Genomic DNA, 21,988 nt, shown 5'->3' on the forward strand with positions numbered 1-21,988 from the left:
AAATAAGCAGGACTACAACTGTGGTATGTTCCCATTGCCTTAAGGATTAGTTTTACTGTTTTTTTTTTTTTTTTTTTTTTTTTCTCTGTTTTTTAAGAAGACTGGCAGAACGACCAAGAGAAGTTCTTCACAATGCTCCCACCACCAAAAATGCCTAAATGTTTGAGGATGGCTATTTTACCAACAAAAAACCCACATTATGTTTTTGAAAATTCAGCTGGAGGCTTGAACTTCTAACACCAATGAACGCAAGGTGATCAGTGACTCTGGTTTTCCAGTAACATGCTGTGGAACACAGTAGACAATTTTAAAATTAGTTATATGCAACTGCTCAAATCACCCAAATTATCAGCTAGGCAAACAGCAGCTGCCTTCTGTGATATGCACTGTGCTTTGTTTCTTCTTGTACATTACTTTTGTTGTTATTTCAGAGCGTTCAGGATAAATTGATCTAACGTGCTCAGAAAGAGCTGGAAAGACAGTCATTATTGCAGAAGACTTTAAGGGTAAGCTAGAAAAACTGGAAAGTGTGTGGTGCCTTTTTTTTTTTTTTTTTTATTTGACAACACAGACTTGAAGGAGCTCAGGAAGACTGAGCTCTGCAAAGCAGATAGGTAAGTACACATACACAACTCCCCCCCACCTCAAGTGAGCTAATTTAATGCTCTATTTTGAAGCTGTCTTCTAGTATGCATGGAAGTACAATTCCTTGCATACTCAAGCAGGAGGCACCTCTTATCTGCCCATAGCTATATGTTTGTAGACAAGGTCTGAATCAGTTAAAATTTATTATCAGCAACAAGCATCTGCTTGAACAAATGCATTACTTTGACTTGTTGTTTCCAACACAAACTGAAACAAAGCCTACTTATCAAAGGTGTGGAAAGGGACAAAAAGGCTCAGCCTGAGAGCAACAGCACAGATCTTGCATTAGACACGGGAGACCACAGCAGAGACTGTGGGTCCCGTTCTTCCCTCAGCAGCGCACAGCACTCGTACATACTCCTAAGTACGCAAACCACAATGCACTGCTCCTCTCCTACCCAAACTCAATGCCAATGGTTTGGTTCTCAAATGGTTTTAGAGTTTTAATTTAAGAATTGCTTTGTCCTTTGTTTTGGTCTCCAGTTGTTTGGGACAGTTTCGGCAATGCCCGAGTGCTTCAGAGATCAGGGAAATACACATCCAGTGACTCATTCTCAGGATAAGCAAGGACATACTGAACTCTCTCAGCAGTACCAGGACAATGCCAGCCAGGTGATGCTATTCACAAGACCAAGATTTTGTTTTAGACCAGCAGTACACAGAGTTTACATTCTAGTCATGTTTCTCATCCCAGAAGGCAAAACATTAAGCAAGGCCAAAGTTTCCTCACAAGTCTCTATCTCAGGGTTTAGCATTACCCATCAACTTGCCCCCCAAAACAGCTTCAGGTGCTTTGTAACTTGATATATACAATATATTTTTATCACCTTGCTGAAAGGATCTAAGAACAGTAACCAGCACATTTTCTTCTTCCTAAGCACAAGCAGCATGCACTAATTACATTGGAAGATTTCAGCACAGTTCTTTCTGATGAGGAAAGTCACTTATGCAGGCTATAACTGCAGAGATGATGAAGGAATGATTATTTTCCAGGTCCCTTCCAATAGTCTCCTATAACCTGTTCCCAAATCAAAGCCAAAGCACAGAGCTTAGGGAACAGGAAAGTTTGTCTTTCCCCCATCTAAAGTACACCACAGCACAGTTTGCTCCTATTTTGAGTCATGCTTTCTGAAGATTTAGGGAAGCAGATAGGAAAGCTGCCTTATCTGTATTGTGCTCTACAGAACAGCGGAGCCAGGCTGGGTTTCTGTTTTCAGAACAGGAAAGAGACTATAATACAAATGAAGATGTTTCTTGGAAAAGATCAATGCTCTTCAGTCTAGTTGTGCCACTGCTTGCTTGAAAACTGCAGGAAGAAAACTCCAAAAATTCACCAAAGCAGTGATGACAGGCAAGTAGGAGCAGCAGGAGGCAGATCACTGTGATCCAGAAGGCTTCAGCTTACATCAAAGCACCTGACTTCATAGGCAACTCACTACCTATAGTTTTGATTCCCAGGAAGCATCAGATATCATCAGTTTAAGCTAGCACAACTGCAAGGTAATGCAGCTAACACAACACAGCACAGCAGTAAATGCTTCCAGTGAGAGATCTACAGTGAGCAGTTTTCTGTAATGCAGAGCAGGCTAGAATCCAGTTTTCCTTCTACAACCACCAAGTGGGACAGAAGACAAGGCCTTAAAGAGCTCCCCCAGCACTGCAGTGGATCAGTATGTTCTGGTAACTGTCACTATTAATCACTATGGCTTACAGAATAGGGAAATAATCCCTAATCCATCTCTATCAAAAGACCATCTTCAAGTCAGGATCTCAGAAGAGTTCAAAGTCTAGTTCTGTCCTAACCTTCCTATGGCATTTCACAGACTAGTTTACAGTCAAAAACGTGACAGCTATTTTTTCCTAAAGCTTTGTCTAGTGAAGCAATAAAACATACCTCTTCAGGTCATGCATTCATATAGAACATAACTAGTCCCAGCCTGGACCTCTGGGTGTCACTGTGAGTGTACTAAGTCTCTATAACAGGTCAGCTAGGCTTCCCCACCTCATTCTTTGAGGGTCTAACAATTCAGAACTACTACTTTTTAAGTTAGCTTCAGCATTTGGGATTGCAGATGTGAAACTGAATTCAGCATGAAGAGACCCCTTTAGTTACAATATTATTTCAAAAGACATCTTTATTATAAAAGGATAAAGAAAATTAGAGTTAAACTTGTTTCTTCCAGAATGTTAGTCACAGCAGTTATTAAAAACAAGGTAAACATGTTTAAGAGTATTTGTATATCAAATAAGTGTTTGCTACTTAGTCAAATACAACAAACATGCTCAGTATCAGTGCAGTACAGGCAGTCAGTAAGCATCAGTCCACCAGAGGCCAAAGAAGTTCCTCATTTTCCGCAATCTGCCACACAACAGCAGAGTGAAGCAAGACCCTAACTGCAGGATTTCAGCCTTGCTCAGCTGTTTCAGGTAAGTATTCCAGCTCTAAGCAGTTGTGGGATTTCTCTAAACATCAGATCAGCTTAGTCACCTCAGATGCTATGCCATGCTACAAAGTTTCACTCCTTAAAGAAAGGCCTACTAAACTGAGTCACTTTAAAGTCAGTTCCTTTCTAATGCTAGAATGTTTTAAGCTTTCAAATAAGTCCTTAGATAAAGTTTTTCGCTACTTTTCTGACAAGAGTTGTTTCAGATACACTTGCTGCCAAGACTTTAACGTGGTGGCTGAGAACTGAAGTTTCACCATAGCTATTCACTAGCAGCAGTTCCATGCAAGTAGCAGAACAGCCATTCACCTCCAGACACGAAGGACCACCCACTTTGCTACCCACACTAGAAGTATAAGGATAGTGAGGAAAAAAAAAAAAAAAAAAACACAGAAAGAGCCACCATAACCTGCATCAAGACATGGGATACAATACTTCCATTACTGTTTAACGCATGACAGATCACCACGTAAACATTAAAAGGTGAAGAGCAGGGGTGGGCAGGGAAAAACCAACATGCTCAGAACTTGTGCATTGATGTGAGCCAAACCCACAATGCACCAGTTTGCATTTTGAAAATGGCTTTTTTTTTTTATTTAAGGAAGTGAATAAAGCCACCAAATAAGACGCAATTCTCCACTGAACACAAGAGTGGTCCCTTAGCTCTTTTTACACTGCATTCTGGTTTGGGCACAGGTAAAACTGGTAAGGAACACAATCAGTCAGCAAGGATCCTGGTCAGTATTTTGCCTGCAGTACGCTGTTTTCACCCCCTTAAAGGCAAAAATTAGAAGATATATTGATTAAAAAAGAACAATAGTGTTTCATCCAATCTCAGGAAAGACTGACATTGGCTACAAAGTGCTTATTCCAGTTGTTCTCTTATGACAGCACCCTATCAATAAAAAATGATACCATAGCTGAAGCAAGTCACAGGTTCTTCAGAAAGCAAACAAGGAGGCAAGCCACTTGCGTTCTCTTAGCAGTCATCTCTGTACAGAGACCAGATATCAGTTTGCTACAGAACCCAATGAAAGAGAAGGTCTTATCTTAGATCAGATCCACTTCCTGAGCCCAAGTATGCTCACTTAAAGTTAATTCAGTGCAGTTTAAATTCAAGTCACTTAGTATAGCTTGCAAGGTTCAGTAATACTTCTTGGAAACAACTGTCTGCAGCCACACATTCTGTACCTATTAGAAGATGATACTTCAGCTCCTGCTAGAAGAACCCATTCTGTGTATGGCCCTTGTCTTTCTTCCCTTGCAAGATGGCAGACTGCTCACCTGTGGGAGCAAGTCAGGCAATATTTTGGCAGCCACCTTCATGCTGCAAGGAAAGAACCAATACCATACAGGCTACTTTTGAAGGGCTGTTTGATATTTCATGAGCTTAAACATTGTACTAGCTCACCACAAGATAAATACCTGTACACGACCTTTAAAACAAGATCTCTGCAGCTAGACATACACACTTGTTACAGCAGTCCAGGTGGGCTGTTGAGGAAAGTCACAAAACTGCATGTAGTGTACAGGACAGATAACTTTCCTTCCAGTTTGAAGAAGCATCATCCTCCAATTAAGCAGGACAAGCTGGCAGTGCTAAAAGCCTGCAGCACTGGCTGGTTTGCTGGTGATCAGTCATCTTGCCTAAGTTCTTCCTCTGTTCCCACCAGTTATTTGGCAGGTTACAGAAGCAATGGAGTTCTTTCCCCAGCTGGCTGCTCTTTCTGAAATATCTCTTTAATCTGCAGCAGCTTGCTATGTATCCTCTCTCTTAAGGGACGGATGTGATGGCTAGGGTCTAAGATATTTGTGCTTCTGCGCTCCTTTTCCCGTTTCCAGATGAGATAAGGGTGTGGTGGGAAGGGCACTTCACTTCTCTCTCGACGAAGCTGCACAGTCACTCCACTGAGGGCCAGCATTATCCACATTGCCAGAATAATAAAGTCTAAAGAAAAGAAAAGAAAAACACTGATTCTGGTAAAGCAGGAACATTACTTCCTGTCAAGTATTCAAGGCAAGACTGGATGGAGCTTTGGGCAACTCGATCTAGTGGAAGGTGTCCCTGCTCATGTTACCAATTAGATGGACTTCAAGGTCCCTCCCACCCCAACCCATTCTATGATTCTGTGATTTGTACTTGGGCACAAACACTTAAGTTTAAATACAGAAGGGAAAGTATTGTCCCTTATCATCCTCACATGCAGGGAGCATCCATGAAAAGGCAAGAACAAAACAGAGTTGAAGCAAGGCTATTCAGTCGTGGCAGTCTCTGACTGCCACTTGAAAACACATCAGTCTGAGCCTGAAAAGCATCTGGAAAAAAAAAAAGAGCATCTGAAAAGTAAGTGCCTTGTCACATGATATCTGCTAGAAGCTTCACATCGGAGTCATAGATTACAGTATCACAGATTATTTTGTGTTGGAAAAGACCTTACAGATAATCTAGTTCCACCCCCCTGCCATGGGTAGGGACACCTTCCATTAGACAATGTTGCTTAAAGTAACATAAAACATGACCTTCAACACTTCCAGGGATGGAGCATCCACACCTTCTCTGGACAACCTGTTCCAGTGCCTTGCCACACTAAGTAAAGAACTTCTTTATGAAGTGTAATCTAAAATCTCCCCCTTTCAGTTTAAAGCCATTACCCCTAGTCCTATCACTACATTCTTTGATGAAGAGTCCCTCCCCAGCTTTCCTGTTATGCCCTCTTTAGGTATTGGAAAGTGACCATAAGGTCTCCCTGAAGCCTTTTCTTCTCCAGACTGAAGAACCCCAACTCAGCCTGTCTTCACAGAAGTGCTCCCACTCCTTGATCATCCTCATGATCCTCCTCAGGACTCTTCTAATAGGTTCATGTCCTCCTTATTATTTGGGGGCCCCAGAGCTGAACTCAGTACTCAAGGAGTGGCCTCACCAGGGCCGAGTACACAGCCAACTCAAACTTGTGTATCAAATTGTGTATCAAATCTCACACCATACTTACGTTCTTTTCATCCATTCCTACCCTCAACACACACTGTTAAAAAAGGAACCAAAAGTGCAGTTCTCAAACAAGCATTTTTTATACTAGTTCTAGAAGTCTAAGAAGAGCACTCACCATTTGTTTGAAAAGGCACATTTGTGTAGGCTCTGCTGAAGTAATCATTGAGGATCCTTCTAAGTAGGTCTAAGGTGATGTAAGCAAGACTTGTGTAGATGTAACAGGCAATAGCTAGGACCACTGAATAAGAACCTATTATTCCACAGGCCAGTAAGTTCAGCTAGAGGGGGAGAAAAAATGCAGCTTTAGGGGATTGATAGCCACCACCTTAATGCAATACTTCCTATCAGTTCTTCCACAAGCAGCTGGCTGCCCACACCTCATTATCCAGCCATCCTATTAAGACAGGAGAGGTAGAGCAATAGAACTGTCAGCAGGTATTAGGTGTAACACTAAAAAAAGAAATCCTTTGCTTATGGACCAGTTAGCACAAGTAACATTGAACAGGAGCTCCCTAGAACTTGTCCCCTGCTATATTAGATCTTTTACACACATCCCACAGTAGTGCACTTTGCATAGTAGTCTGACACCCCTTCCCTCCTCCTTCCAAGGACAGATGACTTACAATTCTTGGACAGCCAACAAAAAGCACTGGAATCATCAAGGCTATAGAAGAAAAGGTCACCCAGAACACAACATCATCCCGGAAGACCCTGTAGTCTCCTGCAAAGACACCATATTCCACAAGTAGCTTACTAGCATTAGCAAAGCATAATCACTTTTTTTCTAAGAGGGTGGGGTATGCTTTTCCCCAAAGTTTCCATGTATTTAGAAATATCTGGAGAACAGCATTAAAGATACATTTAAGCTCAAATGTAAATTCAGATGCATTGTAGCACTCATCCAAAACATGAGCAGAAACAGAGTTCCAGTACAGGTCCTGTACTATAAGCTGGAACAGCAAATCTTGTCCAAACAAGACTTACAGTATATGTTACTCATTTGATGTGAGTGAGAAGTACCAGAGTACTTCTGCCTAGTAAGAAGCCATTTTATTGGCCACATACGTTTATAATCTGTAAGTGTGCATAAATAATCTATAAATGTGTAGGTTTATCTAGGGTCGGGTGCAAGTGCAACCGCCACATCACTCAGCAACAAACTCTTCTGGCTTTAGAAAGTAATTAAGTCACTTGATTAAACGCCACTTTGTTTCCCCCTGCTTTCAAAAGACCTGTCAGTTAAACAGGGGACCAACTGATCCACAGTCAATTCACTGTTTCACTTAATGAAGAACAACCAGGGACTGCACAGATTACCACAGAAACATAAGCCAGCTCAAACAGACAACTGTAGAAATGAAGAACTGCCCCACCAGCAGATCTTAAGTAGGAAAGCTGGAAAGGAATGCAGTTCTGAGATTTAAAGTCACAGCAAAGAAAGCAGTACAGTTGGTGCTCTCACATCCCTGGGGGAGTTCATCTCAGCAGCCTTGCTTGCTTTCATGTGATTTGTCTGCTGTTCCTCTTAATAAAGAGATTCTGAGAAGCCTGATGATGTCAATTCAACTGTAAATACAAGTTTGACTCCTACAGTATAGTGCTGCCAGAGCCTTGCACTGTGGTGTGGTGAAGAGTAACAGGCAAGAGCTCCTCTTGATCTATGATGCCTCCATGCCTGAAGCCTCCGAGTTAGACTGTAGATTTTCTGTGACGTTCTCTGAATCAGAGAACAAGACAGACAGAAAATGCTTGCCTGGAGCACAGCTGGTGTCAGACTGCTGAAATGCAGGCTGCTTGTGTGGGAAGAATAGGCAGTTTCCTTTTCCCACAAGTACAGATTACCCTAAGTAGTTTCAATTGCAGCACACATGAAAGAAAGCTTCAGAGACATCTCTATTCCTCCCAACATCAGGAAGGCAAAAAAAAAAAAAATTAAAAAGCACACTAATATAAACCAGAGAACAGCATTTGTTCTGAAGCCTTGCAGTGTCCCTGTAATACAGCAGTGAAGTATCACTCAGTCACTTTGCAGCAGAATATTTCAGTACATACCTAGTGGAGTAAAGAAGACCACTGATGAGAAGAGAAATCCCAGCACCAGTCCGATAAGCAACATACAGAGTAAGACAGAGCCAAATCTCCACCAGCTTGCAACCAGCAAAAGCCCTCCAATAATCCCAGCTACTGCTGTCAAAATAAGACGCACTGGAAAAAAGAGGGGGAATTCTAAATTAAGAACTGTAGCAACACCCTGAAGACTTCAGTTACTGTAATAGCCTATTCAAATAGATTTACTTGCATACTTGATTTTTGTTACCTAATGAAAGCTTTCTGAAACTAGCTCACATTTGTGCTTCATGCATCTCACTCGGGTTCCAATCAGCAGCTGAGGGTATGCTACTGGGAGAGTGCCATAGGACCGTACTGACGGTGTTGCTGCTATGCACAGTAGTACTTTGAGTTCCTAGAGCAGTTATGGTTGCAATAGGTAGTGCACCAGAAAAGCAGTTATGAGGCAGAATGTAATAGAGACACAAGAACCAGTTCTTGCTAGTCTAATAGACAGGATGCAGACCGCTTGATCGATTTTACACATGCAACCTGCATTTGATCTGAAACTGAGGTCCACCCGTTCTGAAAGAAACAAATGTTCTGGGAATTTCTAACATGCCTCCTTCCTGAGGACCGGCATCTCCATTGGATAGACAGGCAAATTTGTCTGTCAGTGTTGCAGCTATGAGCTCCATTTCATTGTCTGAGGTCAAAGACAACAGTTACTCTGTTGCATACTCAGTGTTAACCTATTCAAGCTCAGTTCAAGTACCCATGTACCATGCTTTCCTATCCTTCCCACAGCTAGCCAGCTGCAAGCACAACTAAAATTTTACTTAAAGGATCCACAGCAATAATGTTTCAGGAAGAGGATGGGGGGGGTATCCTGATATCTACTCACCATCATAACCAAGGCCAGTTACCCTAGTGATGAATACAAAGGAGAAAAATCCTGTGATTATGAAGCCCATGAAGAATAAGTCTAGAGAAAAGGGAAAGAGATTCAGTATGCTGTCATATCACCCCATAGCAAGCCTATTTCTGTACATCTTCAGACACCTTTGTTTTACAACAGGGAAGGGAAATCTCAGCTCACTAGCTGTTAAGTACAGGAGAAGGGACAGGCAACAGTTGGTTCTGGAAAGGGCTCTCCTCAAGCACATCAAATAAACATGATTTTTGCATGTTCTCCATCATGCATCCTAGTTCTAGATACCTGTTCTTCAAATACCAGAAGCTTCTTGTTCTGCACTTACAATCTCTGATCCTGTTAGAGCACAGCAGTGGACCTAACTGACATGTAATTGCTACCAGGTGATTCTTCAGCAATAGCGCTACAGGTCTAAGGTACATCTATGAAATTCCAACCAGATTTATAATGAGAAAAAACTCAGTACCTGTTTTCCAGAATCTGTGTCCAAAAAAGCAAGTGAAGAGGCCAAGAACAGCAAGAACAGTGAAGAATATTTTGGTAGAGAGTTTGCCTACAAGAAGAAAAGGTTATCAGCATTCCTATCTAGTAGTCCCAACAATGAGACTAACAAAGTCAAGTTACCACTGTTGGTAGACTCAGTAATGGTAACTGCTACTCCTTCAGACTCACTACGCGAACAGATCTACAGCATCTGACCTAAAAGATACCTTAATAAAACCTCCAAAAGAATATTTAACTAGCTCTAGTCTGAGTACTAAGTCAAAAGCTTCCTCCTTATTCAAGGGAATGAAGTTTCTGTAACTATTAGCAAATTACAGCTGCTTAACTATTTGTAGTACCACCATTACAGATTTGAAAAAGCTCTACTCAGCTTTAAAATAAGGACATCCAATCGTCTATAGAAGTCAGCACTGCAGGGCTGGTGACCCAGACAGCAGCTATGATCTTTATCTTTTCAGCCTTCACATTTACCTCCCTTTAATACAGTTTTCTGTGCAACAGAAAGGACTGTTAGTACCCCAGTACAGCTCACCTCTGTCTCCTAAGAAGAATTCTTACTGTCATTTACACAATTTAGAACAAGTAGACTACATTTCTCTAATTCAGAAAACTAGGGAAAAGGTTTTTAGCCCTGATAATCTCTTATGGTGTCTTATGACACTAAACTCGATGAGCTACTTGTGTTATAAGACAATTAGGAGGACAAGTCTTACTTTGTAAGCATATTCTATCCATTATTCTTGTCCTTCCCACGATCATAACATCAGCAGAAGCTTTGCTCAAATTCTATTGTCATATGACTTTGTAGAAAGTAGCATGACTTTGTAATCACATTTCTACTGCTGGCATTATTTTCAGGTGACTGTCTCCTTTCGAAATATTTTTATGTTACTGACTCCTGTTAGCACCAATGCAGTTCAGAAGATAAAGCTGGGCCCTAATCCAGCTTGTGTTTTTACCAGCTTGGTTTCCACATGCAGCACCTAAAGCACTACAAAGTGATTTAAAATTATGTATCTAGTTCAAACAGAAAAAGGCATCAAGTTATAAGCCAAACATTAAACCTCCATTAAGTTAAGCTTTCACTTGCTAATAGCTTTCCTTAGATTTATTTTATCATTCTAGAATTTCTCCTCAATCAAGAAGCAGACTCAGTTATAAAGCAACAAAAACATATCCAGGCTATATACCACATAAAAAGCACCATTCAGTGTGCTGGAGCACAATGAGATTGAGATGAGTTGGCAGGGACCTACAAGTCCCAACTTACTGAGAGAAGAGCAGTTATCCACTAGGTCACCAAAACTGCAGGCATACGTGTGCACAGGTATGTATGCAGCAGAAGTATTCCAAAGAGGATCCCATACTATGACATTGTAGATCACACCTTGCCCAGGGAGTGAGGAGAAGTAGACATTGGTCTTATCATCAGTTGTCAATGTAAGCATCTGGAACAAAGAGTATTTTTAGTCACAAATAACTGCCTGTCACTGTGTCTGATGGCACATTGTGTCCATACAGCCAGACAATACTCAGCAGCTCAAGAAAGATGACCAGCAAGAAGCCAGCAGCTCTCCTATTCTGAACAAACATCTTAGCATTATTAATTGAGGCATTAAAGGCTCATAGGATGGACTCCACTTCCTCCAAAAAACAGCAACAATTTCTGACAGCACGTAAGATTCTCCCACCAATGTTTTGTTTCTCCTTATTTGAAGAGAGTCCAATTTTCTCTATCAGTCTTCTTAATCCAGGTCTGTCCTCAGAAGCAGGTAGGTAAGGCTGCCATCCCACTCCCTAGCAAGACCAGACAGGTCATGGTCACTGACATTTTCCCCCTCCATCCATTCCAGTCTCTTTGCCTGGAGTAGGTAAACATGATGCAAGTGTTTGCTGTCATGTTAACTCTTCATGTCACTCCAAACTGGGGTCAGCACCTAGTCCAGTTCCACTACACTGTTTCTTGCATTCCCTGCTCAGTCCTCAGCATCTGCCAGGCATTGTAGGAGACCACAGTGATGTCAGAAGCAGCTCTACTTCTGGATTAAGAGGTACTCAATGGCAATATTGCTATAGGTAAACTAGCCTCAACATCACCAAATGATTACTGTGACTAAAGCAGTATTCAGCAAGTAAGAAGACGCTGCAATAACAACTTACTCGATTAAGAACAGGCTACACGACAAACACTTCACACACCCATCATTAATCTCAACCTAATATCAAAGACCATTGCAAGAGGTCTCAGTCCCATGACATTTCAAGCTGTACTCACTAGCTTCCTCTCCCAGAATAGCCAGTGGCTGCCATTTCGTGTGCAGGTGCTGTATACTTCCTAGCCAGAAATCCCAGATACAAGCAGGAAGCCTCAAGCATCAGCAGCTTGCCTATATCACCACTCAAAAATGAGAGGCACGGGGGAGGAGAAAGTTTAATACAATGTTACTGCTAAGCACCTGGTATGCTGATGCTTCATACTTACTTTAACACCATTAGCTTTGATACTTCGCACCTCAGACATTTTCCGTATGTGGCTCATGAGTACCATCTCAGAAAGGTTGTTCTCTGGTAAGAAGTACTGGTAGACATCATAGCGCAGCCGCCATCTGGAGTTCTGACCAGTCCCTGAATCACAGGCTGGTGGATTTGCTCCTCTACAATTAAAAAAAAAAAAAAAAAAAAAAAAAAAAAAAAAAAAAAAGTCGACTACAAGCCCAGCACAAGCCTCCAGACAGATAATCTCTCCCACAAGATGCAACTTTCAGTTCCTGTGTAACCTCCTCCCCCCATCCTTTTTTTCTTCATTTACTTTTTAGATTGCTGGTTGCAGCAAACAAGATTTCCACCAGTAGTTGATGTTCAACCTTTCCAGCAGAATCTTATACTATGATTCTAGTCAAATATAGGATAAGGGAGGTCTGCTGAGTACACTGTAGTCCATATTTTTTGTTTTATTTATTGAAAAACACACATACCTAGCATATCCCAAGTTTGCAGGAGCAAACTTAATGTGTATATCAACCAAGGTATAGTCTAAGTAAATGTTGGGATCCACTTCCAAGTCAAATTCTAGATTGCAGCCTCCAGGTATAGGATCTAGAAAATAAGAAATAGTTAGCTGTAGTAGTATTTACTTCATCCTTACACAGCTTGAAAAAAAGTGTTAAGACCTCAGCAACACATGCATTTGCAGGCAGGCATATTCTGCTTGCTGAGAATACAAAACTGTCAGATTCTACTCTTGCAGATGATAGAAGTGGTTTCACTGCAATCACTAACATAAGCCCTGATACACAAGCACAGTGTTTTTCTACTCTAAGGCTGAAGTCACAACAAGAACAAACAGTACATCCTATACACAAGTCTCTAATGATCCCAAGCTCTGGTAGCTCACAGTATCTCCATCATACACTTGCACCACGTAAGAATACTACCTCTGAAAAGCCAACACTAACACTTAATTAGCTTGTAGTAGGCAGAGCTGGTATTCTGTCACAAGAAATAAGACCATACCTTTCTCCATATATGGAATGGAGATAGCTGTGCTTAGCACCTGGTTAGCATCCAGTGACCGAAGGTACCATGTACACACACTCTGCTGAGGCCGAAGGATAGAAATCAGTCCTTTGTCTACTCCAGTTCCTGAGCTGTTTGCAGATGGATTCTGGACAGAAATGGATTATATAAGCAAGCAGTTCTTCAGGACTGTATGTCACTATAACTAAACATATTGCACAGTAGCCCCATCCCTGACACAAACCTGTAGAGCATGCACCTCAGTGCCAGCTGCCACAGATAGCTAGAAGGTTAGAGCTGAAAAAAAGAGCAACCTCTGACACCATATATTGCCCAACTCAGTCTCAAACTTTATTGGTTGGACTTTTGAGCCTACCAAAGAGTTAATACCACAAGCAAACAGCAGAGGTTTCTAGCTAGTTAAGCCTAATGCCATACAAACATGCATTGACTAGTAAAGATATAGATGGATTAGAATAACCCTTACAAAAAGCTGTGAGGGCACGAAAGAGCATCCTGGGAGCTGAAGTGCACAAACACCTTGCTATCTCCACCGGGAGGGAGATGATTGTGTAACAGCTGGCTTTTAACACTAGCCATGCCACACAGCTCCCCCAACACCATCCCTTTCAGAACCAAGAGCCTGGAGGAAAGATCTGTCAGCAATAGCAGCACCACTCTCATGGCTGGAGCAACCAGCTGGCCTGCAGTCAAATCTATTTCAGCATGGAAAATGTGCTTTTGTCCAGGACCACCACAGTTATCAGAGGCAACATTGCAAGGAAGCACTTTGGACCTGGCAGGCATTAAGGTCTGGCTCAGTTGCTCCAGAAGCAAGCCAGCCCTAGAAGCAGTACAGCCATATTTACATAGCTCTTGGCCTGGCAAGCCCCATGCATGCAAGCAGGGATTGAAATGGCAGCAGAAAACCCTATGACTGGTAATCAAAGACTGAGTAGGTGTAGCAGTGGTGCCTTTGCCCCGTAATCCTGGGTATTTCAACAGTATAAAGGAGACTGAGCTGGGCAACTTGTGTACCAGGTTATTCATCTTTTAAAGTTTCCCAGCATAGTTCTTGGCACCCAACATATTCTTATTTGGAATACAGTGATGGGAAACAGGATGGCAGCTGTCAGGTCGATACCTAGTACTTTCAACATTGAGCAGAATGTAGTCAAACACAAGTTGCTGGTTTACAGCATCGCAGAAGTATTTTAGATTGCACCTGAGTAACGATAGGACAAATAGTGGCTAGTGTATAGCAGTAGGAATGCTTGTGCTGCTGGCTAGAAGTGACAGCCTTCACTTGAGTACCATAGAAGAATTTCTCCATATGCTACCAAACAAGAATTAAATTCAGGAGCAGCAGCTGGGATAACAATACACTAACTGCAGTACCTATCTACAAGCCACATGGACAGACAGATGAACATCCCAAAGTGGTAGATCTTAGCATAACAAGGCTTCTGGGATATATGCTTATCATGAACCCATTTTTAATCAAACACCAATGGACATGGTCAGCAGTCATATGTCAGAAGCACCACTCCCACCAAGAATGAAGCCTTGAAGCTCTGAAAACTTTGCCATCAAGGCTTCTAAAATAGCAATCATGACACATGAGCAAGTAATATTTAAGTTTCAGAAATGCATGTTACTTGCATGGCTATGTAGTACTCACATAGTTTGAATTCTGTATTCCTATGTGTAGGAGAGCTCTCATTTAGGGAAAGAGCATAGTATTTGATAACAGAAATGACACTCTTACCATACCTTGTCAAAGGATATCACCACGCTGTTTTGCTGTGCATGTACTTGAAAAATAACAACTGTCACATTGCTTGCAATGTTCCTGATTACAGCTTCTACTGGATTGGTCTGGTTAAGTAGCACATTTCTGAATTTTCCCAGGGAGAGCTCAAGAAGACCTGCATTCCAAAAAAAAGAAAAAGGAGGATCTACTTTTTTTGCCCACATGAGAAGCAGTTCTCAAGAACAGCCTGGAAGCTTCCAGTAACCCAATAACATACTAGCTGGGAACAAAGCAAGACGTTTTATACTGCTTGTACTCAGTAAGTTATGGCTGCAGAAGCTCCTGCACACGGAGGTATACCTACAGGGACATGTGCAGGCAGAAGCCTCCAGACAGCCTGGCATTCACCTAAGCACACAGGACTTGACTTCCTGCCAGGAGCTCTGTCCAGCTCCAACAAGACACTGCACTGGCTTCTCACCTGCAGCTAATCAGGGGCAAGCAATAATCACTAAAGTAAATAATATCCTGAGCTCTACTTGCTCTTTTGCAAACCCAGGACAATATGCTTGTATTAGCCAGCCAACTTGCCCAGTTGGACTTCCTGGGCAAATTTCCCAATGATGGGAATTGGGTCAAATCCTACAATAGAATCAAGCCTGCAGTTTAAAGAAGTATACTCACCCACTTCCAGTTCACATGTCATTTGCTCCCATGCTATTCCTAATTATTAGGGCTGTTGTACCCTTATTTATGCATCTAAAGTCTAATGACTTTAGAAGATGCAACCAAGACCATTTCTTCTTAGGATGCACATAGCTCTGTCACCTGCTGCCTTTTTAATTTAAAAAGAGACACATGACCCAGGATATAAGATCCTTTGAGAATCAGCTTTGGCTTGTTGTTCAAGTCCCACAAGAAAGCCTGGTTTCTCCCTGTGCTGTGCTCTTGGGGGACTGGGGATTTCAGAGAAGGGAAGAGAAGCAGCTGTAAAGAAGCCACAAGATTTTCTTTTGTTGAAGAGTGGACAGACTAGATGCATGTGGCAAGCACGATGCCCTTCAGCTTTGCATTCTGATGCTTCATAATAATTCCCCTTCAGGCATGCAGACACAGAAACCCAACTGACCTAAAGCTTATCAAACAGATGCATATTACTTCCACAGCAGAGTTGCCTCTTCCAGCACATGGGTTTATACCATCAAGTTACTCTGTGCTTCTTCTATTCAAGTACAAACAGCACTGTCCCACGATCGCTGTCATGGGTGTCTCAGGTGGTCTCCCTTTCAAAAAAAGGGAAGTCTTCTCATTCAGAACTCTACACTCAGTATTCCATATCCCTTTCCTGTTACTACTCCTTCTCCCCGGACAAGAACTGCATCTCTGGCCAGCTTCTTTGCCTTCTGAAGGCATGTAAACAGAGGTGAGCTCCTACATTTATACATCATCTACTCTTATCACAGCAGTGAGAGAGAAAGAAAATACTTTCATCTTGCTAACTTCAGTGCTTACCTTGCTCCTATGCTCACCCCAAAACTTCGATGATTACCAATAAAACCCTTGCTGAAATATGAATCAGACTAAAGATTTTTTTTTCTATCCTATCGCCTGCAGTTTATGCTAGGGTAGAGAAGTTTCTACTGCAAGTTCTCAAGCATTAAATACTAATGTAAAATTAGAACTACCAAAAGAAAAGCTTTGAGTATTTTTCAGTTTCTCATGAAGTCCTTTGAGCAGTATTCAGACATCCCCCTCTCCACAATACTTCTTTCCCCCTTAGCTCTTACATTTTACCAGAACTGCAACTAACTGCAAAAGCTAGAGAAGGGCACTTAAAAAGCACCAACTTTCTATGCACTCAAATTTGATGTGAAATTTAGAATACGGGAAAACAACTTTGAACTTTAAGGGCAGTTTCCTGAACTGCAGGAAGTTCACCAAAATGGTCTTTTAAGGAAAAACTGAAACCATATACATCCTCTCTATGCTCTAAAGCAAGGGGGAAAAATAGCTCTGGTCTGCTTAGTTTCTCACCTCCCCTCTGTACTTACACCCAGAGGCCTCCACATATATAAGAGCGGATTTGTCAGCAAGACATGCAGACACTACTTCAACATGATCATGGGACTCTGAATGTCAGAGGCACTCTCTGAAGTTTAATTAGCGTGGCAAATTAAGGCATGGCATTCTACATTTCTTTAGTGCTTGCATAACTTCTCCTAGAACAGCACATTTCATTTTAAACCAAAGTCTGACAGAATAGTATAGACTCAGGATAAAGAACAAGAATGACTACAGACAGCCAAGCTAGTATTTTTCAGCTTGCTTACTACAGGCTCCTTGAACCACACTTCCACCTAGGCTTGAAAGATCACTAAGGAGAGTTCACAAACACTGTGAAGCAGCAGAATCTTTTAAGCAATTTGCTGGAAGAACAGTTGCTACATGGCCACAGACAATACCACCTAAAAGCCTTCCTGCCTTCTCAATTCGAAGAAGTCATTGGTGGTGCTCCTAGGCAGACTCCGTGGGACCTAGACAAAACAACCTACTCACAATTCCCCAGGGCCATCCATCACTGGGCTGCCTGAGCTACATGGGGCTCAGTGGTGGCAGAACAGCTTTGAAGGGCAGAAACCAGAAGCCTCCATGAACATAGTGCTGGCCACAGCACACACGCTTCGGCTCTGTGAACACAGCATGCCAGACAGGGCTACTAAGAAAACACTATCACAGAAATGAGCCAGAAACAAGATCCAGGCATCCCAGCTTTATTTCTTTTTGTTTGTTTTTGTTTTTGCTCCACTTCTTTTAAAACAGTGGAGATCTGGAAACTGCTGGTAAGATGCCAGGCTAAACTCCTCCTCTCTACAAGAGGAGGAAGTCTGAAGGTCGATGCGTGTGGTTTTAGATAAGACACAAGAGAGGAATTATTAATATTACAAAAACTATCAACTGAAAACAGATACTTCAAGTCAGTATTATTCAAACTGAGCAAGAACAAAGTTGGAGTACTTAGCATGTGTTATTCAGTGTACCAGTACCACCAATACTAAGACAGGAGCACACACAGAACTGAGAAGCAAAGGTGGACAACAATCTGCTCTGTCACCCCATGTTGCATCATTTCTCCCACTAACTAAATGAGCAAAGCTAGTAAAGACAGCAGAGGAATTTAACCTCTCAGAGCTCTGTAGAGATCACAAGTTATTACTCTAAGAAACAAGGCAGCCAGCTCTGCAGAGGCTTGGCATTTTTTATTCTTTCTCTATGCTTGCTGGAGAAACTGCAGATCAACAGCCAGATCAAATCAATTCCATTCTGTTGAACCATTTCCATGCTGCTGATTCAGTGCCAAGCCCTCAGCTCATTTGGTACTTTAATTGAGCCACCCACCCTCCCAGCTCCAATAGGAAAGTGTCATTCCCCATTGCCAATAAAGAGTTAACCACATGAGGTTCTTGGTGACACCCTACGGCTCAATTCAATTTCCATTAAGGTACTGAAGAAACACCTTTGTTGTCCATGCAGAAACAGCCCTTTACCTGCAGAGCCATGCTCAGTCAGTATACATGTCTCAGACAAAAGTTCCCTGGTCAGAAAATGCCACAAGGTACAAGTGACCAGCTGCCACACTCAAACTGCAGAATAGCTTTATGGGAAACTCTTGTTTTAAAAGGCTGTCTCTGTATAGACTAAACAGCTAGCACAAACTAAGTAGATCCAGATATGCCAGGGGTGAAGGAGCAGACGGAAAGCAATCATTCCATTGCTTCTTGTTTTTGCATGACTATTAGTAGAACTGTAACTTATTTCATATTTCATAAGTTCTATTTCATAAACGTGGGGATCCCAGGAGGAAACATGCGTTCTGTTTAATATACTTCTGCATAAATACTCAGTTTAGATAGCTGCAGCCCATCAGAGCCCCGGAAAAGTAATACCAGCCATCAAAGGCAGATTTTACTTGTCAACACTTTAGAAGTGAAGTGGGATCTTCTAGTATTAGGAGATAGCAGAAGCCATCTCCACAAACCTGGATATCCCAGACTGAACAGCCACAAGACAATTTCAAATCAGTGAACCAATAAGTAGGTGTCCTTGTTTAATGGGCCTAATAACAAGTTTGGGTTTGGTACACAAATTACACAGCTTATTAACTTCTCATGAAGGAGATATTCTTCCTCCCCTTTACCCTCAATTCTGCAAGGTGTATCAAAAAGTTACTTCAAGGCAAAGCAGCTGCTGTCTCACTTTCATTCTGCCTTTGTAAATACTGTTAAGAAAATAAACTAAATTTAAGATCCATCTTCAATCAAGTCTGTGTGAGAAGTTGCTTATCAGCATCTTTTAATAAAGAGATTGAGACCTAAGAATACTGAACCTTTATTCTCAAACCTACCCACCACCACCAAGTACCAAGCTGAAGTTCTCAGAACCTGCAAGAACACTAGGACTAGAGCAGAAAGAATACTTGCGCACTTGGGACTGATTCCAAAGGCTGTCTTGCAGCCTTGCAAAGCATCTCGAGAGTAGATTTCTCCTTCTGGAGAATTAAACTTTGTTCCATGCTAGCTTAGAAGAAAAACTAAGAGGAGGCTTATATCAGCCCTAACATACAAGACTGCTTGCTTATCTCTGAGGAAACTGCTTATTTTTTCCTTTATTTGAACAACAAAAAAAGGATAAGAGATTAATGATAAGGAAGTAAGCGCCTGTTAAATCTTCACAAGATATAATCATTACAGTCCACTTACTTTCAGAGATCTATTATAGTCCCGTGCATGCACACAGAGGAATTACAAAAAAAGCCAATGCTTAATAAACTGAGATTCCATCAGCAGGCCAACAAGTCATTTTAGGATCAGAGTTCCAAATATTTGGTGGTTTCGCTCATTTCCTTGATTTTAAGAAGCTAGTGGTTTTCAGCCTGCAATTGGCAAGGTGCTGGGAACCCACAACCTCTTGAGAGCTGTCACAAAAAGAAGCAGTTAACCCTCTTCCCTTTCTGATATGAACTCTTAGTCTAGTGAATGCCACCCTGTTTCCTCAAAAGGGACAGAGCTCTACACCATACAACTCCACACCCCTCAGCCTACACCATACCCTGTAGCAGCAGGACTGTAGGCAGCAGATCCATCAGATTGTTCAAACGATGGCGTCCATAGCTAATAAGGTGCAGGGCTGTTATTGCAGTAAGATGCGTAGCTAATACGGTGCAAGACTGTTAAACAATAATTTAAATTAAAAATAAAAAGTGGGGGGCGTAAAGCACCCTTTTCCCGCAACGAACCGCACTCGACCAGCTCGCTCCCTCCCGCCACGTAATGGCGGCCGCAGCCCTCAGCCTCCCTCCCCAGCCCCGTCTCCAGGCTCACCTGAGGCGCCGGCCTCTCGTAGCGCCTCGGCGAGCCCCAGGAGCAGCAAGACGCAGTGGGGGAGCCGCATGGCGCTGAGGAGAGAAGAGGAGAGGAAGATGAAAAAAGAGGCAGGACGCTGACGATAGAGCTGGGGCGGGCGGAGCCTGCGAGGGAGCGCTGCGCCGCCTCGTAGGCTCTGCCCGGCCCAGGCCGTTCTCGCCTCCCCTCACACACCTGCCTGAGGTAACGGGGCATAAATGCCCCCAAAACTGCTTTTATCGGCCCCAGCCACCTTCCCCGGCTGTGTGGTGATTTCCACGGCTAAGATTGGTAGTGGTGGTGGTGAGCTTGGGAAGATATCCGCGCTGAGGTGTTATGTAGAGGGGGTGTCAAATTATTATTATTATTTATTTATTTAATGCACTGGTGTTTTGTTTTCACATAGTCTGATAAAGCACAGTACAGACCCTGAGGTTGCTGGTGTGCTTAAGGTGCTTCTGGCTGTGCAGGTGATTCATGGGCTCGTGACGAGATGATAGAAGGCAAATTAAAAGTCTCTTTTTCCACTTTCCATGAGTTTCAAGATGATCCTGTTGCTGTTTCTGCCTTGTTTATAAACTTATATTCTAACGTAGGCTCTGAAAAGCTTTGCAGACTCCTCCCTGTTTTGTTGAGTGTGTTTTTCCCAGCTTGCTTTGATCCAGTTTCCAGTTCAGATACAAAAGGAAGCTGCAAGCCTGGCATAAGAACGCAGCGATGAGCGCTGGTCTGCGTTTAAGGCTGCAATCATTTTAGACAAGTGGCTTTTCTTTCTTCTCTACATCTTTGCCTGCTGTGATTGGGATATCCTTTCTCTGACAGGATATCATTGAATCATAGAATCATTAAGGTTGGAAAAGACCTCCGGTATCATCTGGTTCAATCATCACCCTACTACCAATTCCACTCACTAAAACATGTCCCTAAGCACTAGGTCAAACCTTTCCTTAAACACTCCCAGGGACGGTGACTCCACCACCTCCCTGGGCAACCCGTTCCAATGCCTGACTGCTCCTTCTGAGAAGAAATGTCTCCCCATTTCCAACCTGAACCTCCCCTGGCACAACTTGAGGCTATTCCCTCTAGTCCTATGACTAGTTATCTGTGAGAAGAGGCTGACCCCCAGCTCTCCACACCTTCCTTTCAGGTAGCTGTAGAGAGCAATAAGGTCTCAGCGGAGCCTCCTCTTCTGCAGACAACCCCAACTGCCCTAGTTCCCTCAGCCGCTCCTCACAGGACTTATGTTCCAGGCCCTTCACCAGCTTTATAGCCGTTCTCTGGACATACTTCAGGGCTTCAATGTCCTTCTTGTACTGAGGGGCCCAAAGCTGAATACAGCACTGGAGATGCAACCTCACCAGAGCTGCAGAGCATAAGGGGATGATCACCTCCCTGGTCCTTGCTGGTTATATATCTAGTTCTGCCAGACAGGGTTCCCACAGTTCAAAGTCTGTGTGATACTAGAAGACCATCAAAATTAGCTTTTTGCTTGGAGCTGCTGTCCTAGCTGACCTCTGGAAATGAGACTTCTGTCACTGTCCTCAGCTCAGCATTCAGAGGACATACTGTGGCTCCAGCGCCTGCGAGAGGCTCCATAAACCCCACTTACTCCAGGCTCAGCACCGCACTCAGCCAGCTTGCAGAAGCCCCAGGACAAACCTGCCAGCTTCACTAATACCTTAGAAACGAGCGGTAGCTTTGCGCTAACACTGTGCCAACAGCTCTGTGGCCCGGCTTCGGTGGCCAGTGTCGCGG

At 42.7% G+C, this 21,988-nt stretch overlaps 1 protein-coding gene across 3 annotated transcripts; it reads right to left on the reverse strand.

Moving 5' to 3' along the window:
• Positions 1–545: 545 nt before the first annotated feature.
• On the reverse strand, positions 546–20,547 carry TM7SF3 (transmembrane 7 superfamily member 3). 3 transcript variants are annotated; one of them, XM_082782463.1, is made up of 13 exons: positions 20,429–20,547; positions 20,213–20,286; positions 14,855–15,009; positions 13,079–13,229; positions 12,541–12,661; positions 12,048–12,219; positions 10,836–11,013; positions 9,528–9,614; positions 9,032–9,112; positions 8,131–8,283; positions 6,702–6,799; positions 6,194–6,356; positions 546–5,037 (listed from the first exon to the last, which is right to left on the reverse strand). In XM_082782463.1, exons 2-13 carry the CDS (start codon positions 20,280–20,282, stop codon positions 4,775–4,777), a joined length of 1,692 nt encoding a protein of 563 aa, XP_082638589.1. In that variant the 5' UTR covers positions 20,283–20,286; positions 20,429–20,547; the 3' UTR covers positions 546–4,774. The 3 variants fall into 3 exon arrangements, with proteins under 3 accessions (XP_082638589.1, XP_082638590.1, XP_082638588.1); XM_082782464.1 differs by lacking the exon at positions 20,429–20,547 and adding an exon at positions 19,941–20,058 and having other exon boundaries at positions 20,213–20,327; XM_082782462.1 differs by lacking the exon at positions 20,429–20,547 and having other exon boundaries at positions 20,213–20,320.
• Positions 20,548–21,988: the final 1,441 nt, after the last annotated feature.

This window comes from Aythya marila, assembly GCF_965140915.1.
Source record: "Aythya marila genome assembly, chromosome: 1".
NCBI classification, from domain to species: domain Eukaryota; kingdom Metazoa; phylum Chordata; class Aves; order Anseriformes; family Anatidae; genus Aythya; species Aythya marila.

Excerpts from the sequence above, each read along its gene's own strand:
- TM7SF3 (XM_082782463.1), bottom strand. The coding sequence starts at position 20,282 with ATGCGGCTCCCCCACTGCGTCTTGCTGCTCCTGGGGCTCGCCGAGGCG. Across the intron at positions 11,014-12,047 it reads TCAAAGCTAATGGTGTTAAA|ATGCTTACATTGACAACTGA; the intron begins GTAAGTATGAAG and ends TCTTTGTTCCAG. Across the intron at positions 5,038-6,193 it reads TGTGCCTTTTCAAACAAATG|ACTTTATTATTCTGGCAATG; the intron begins GTGAGTGCTCTT and ends TCTTTTCTTTAG.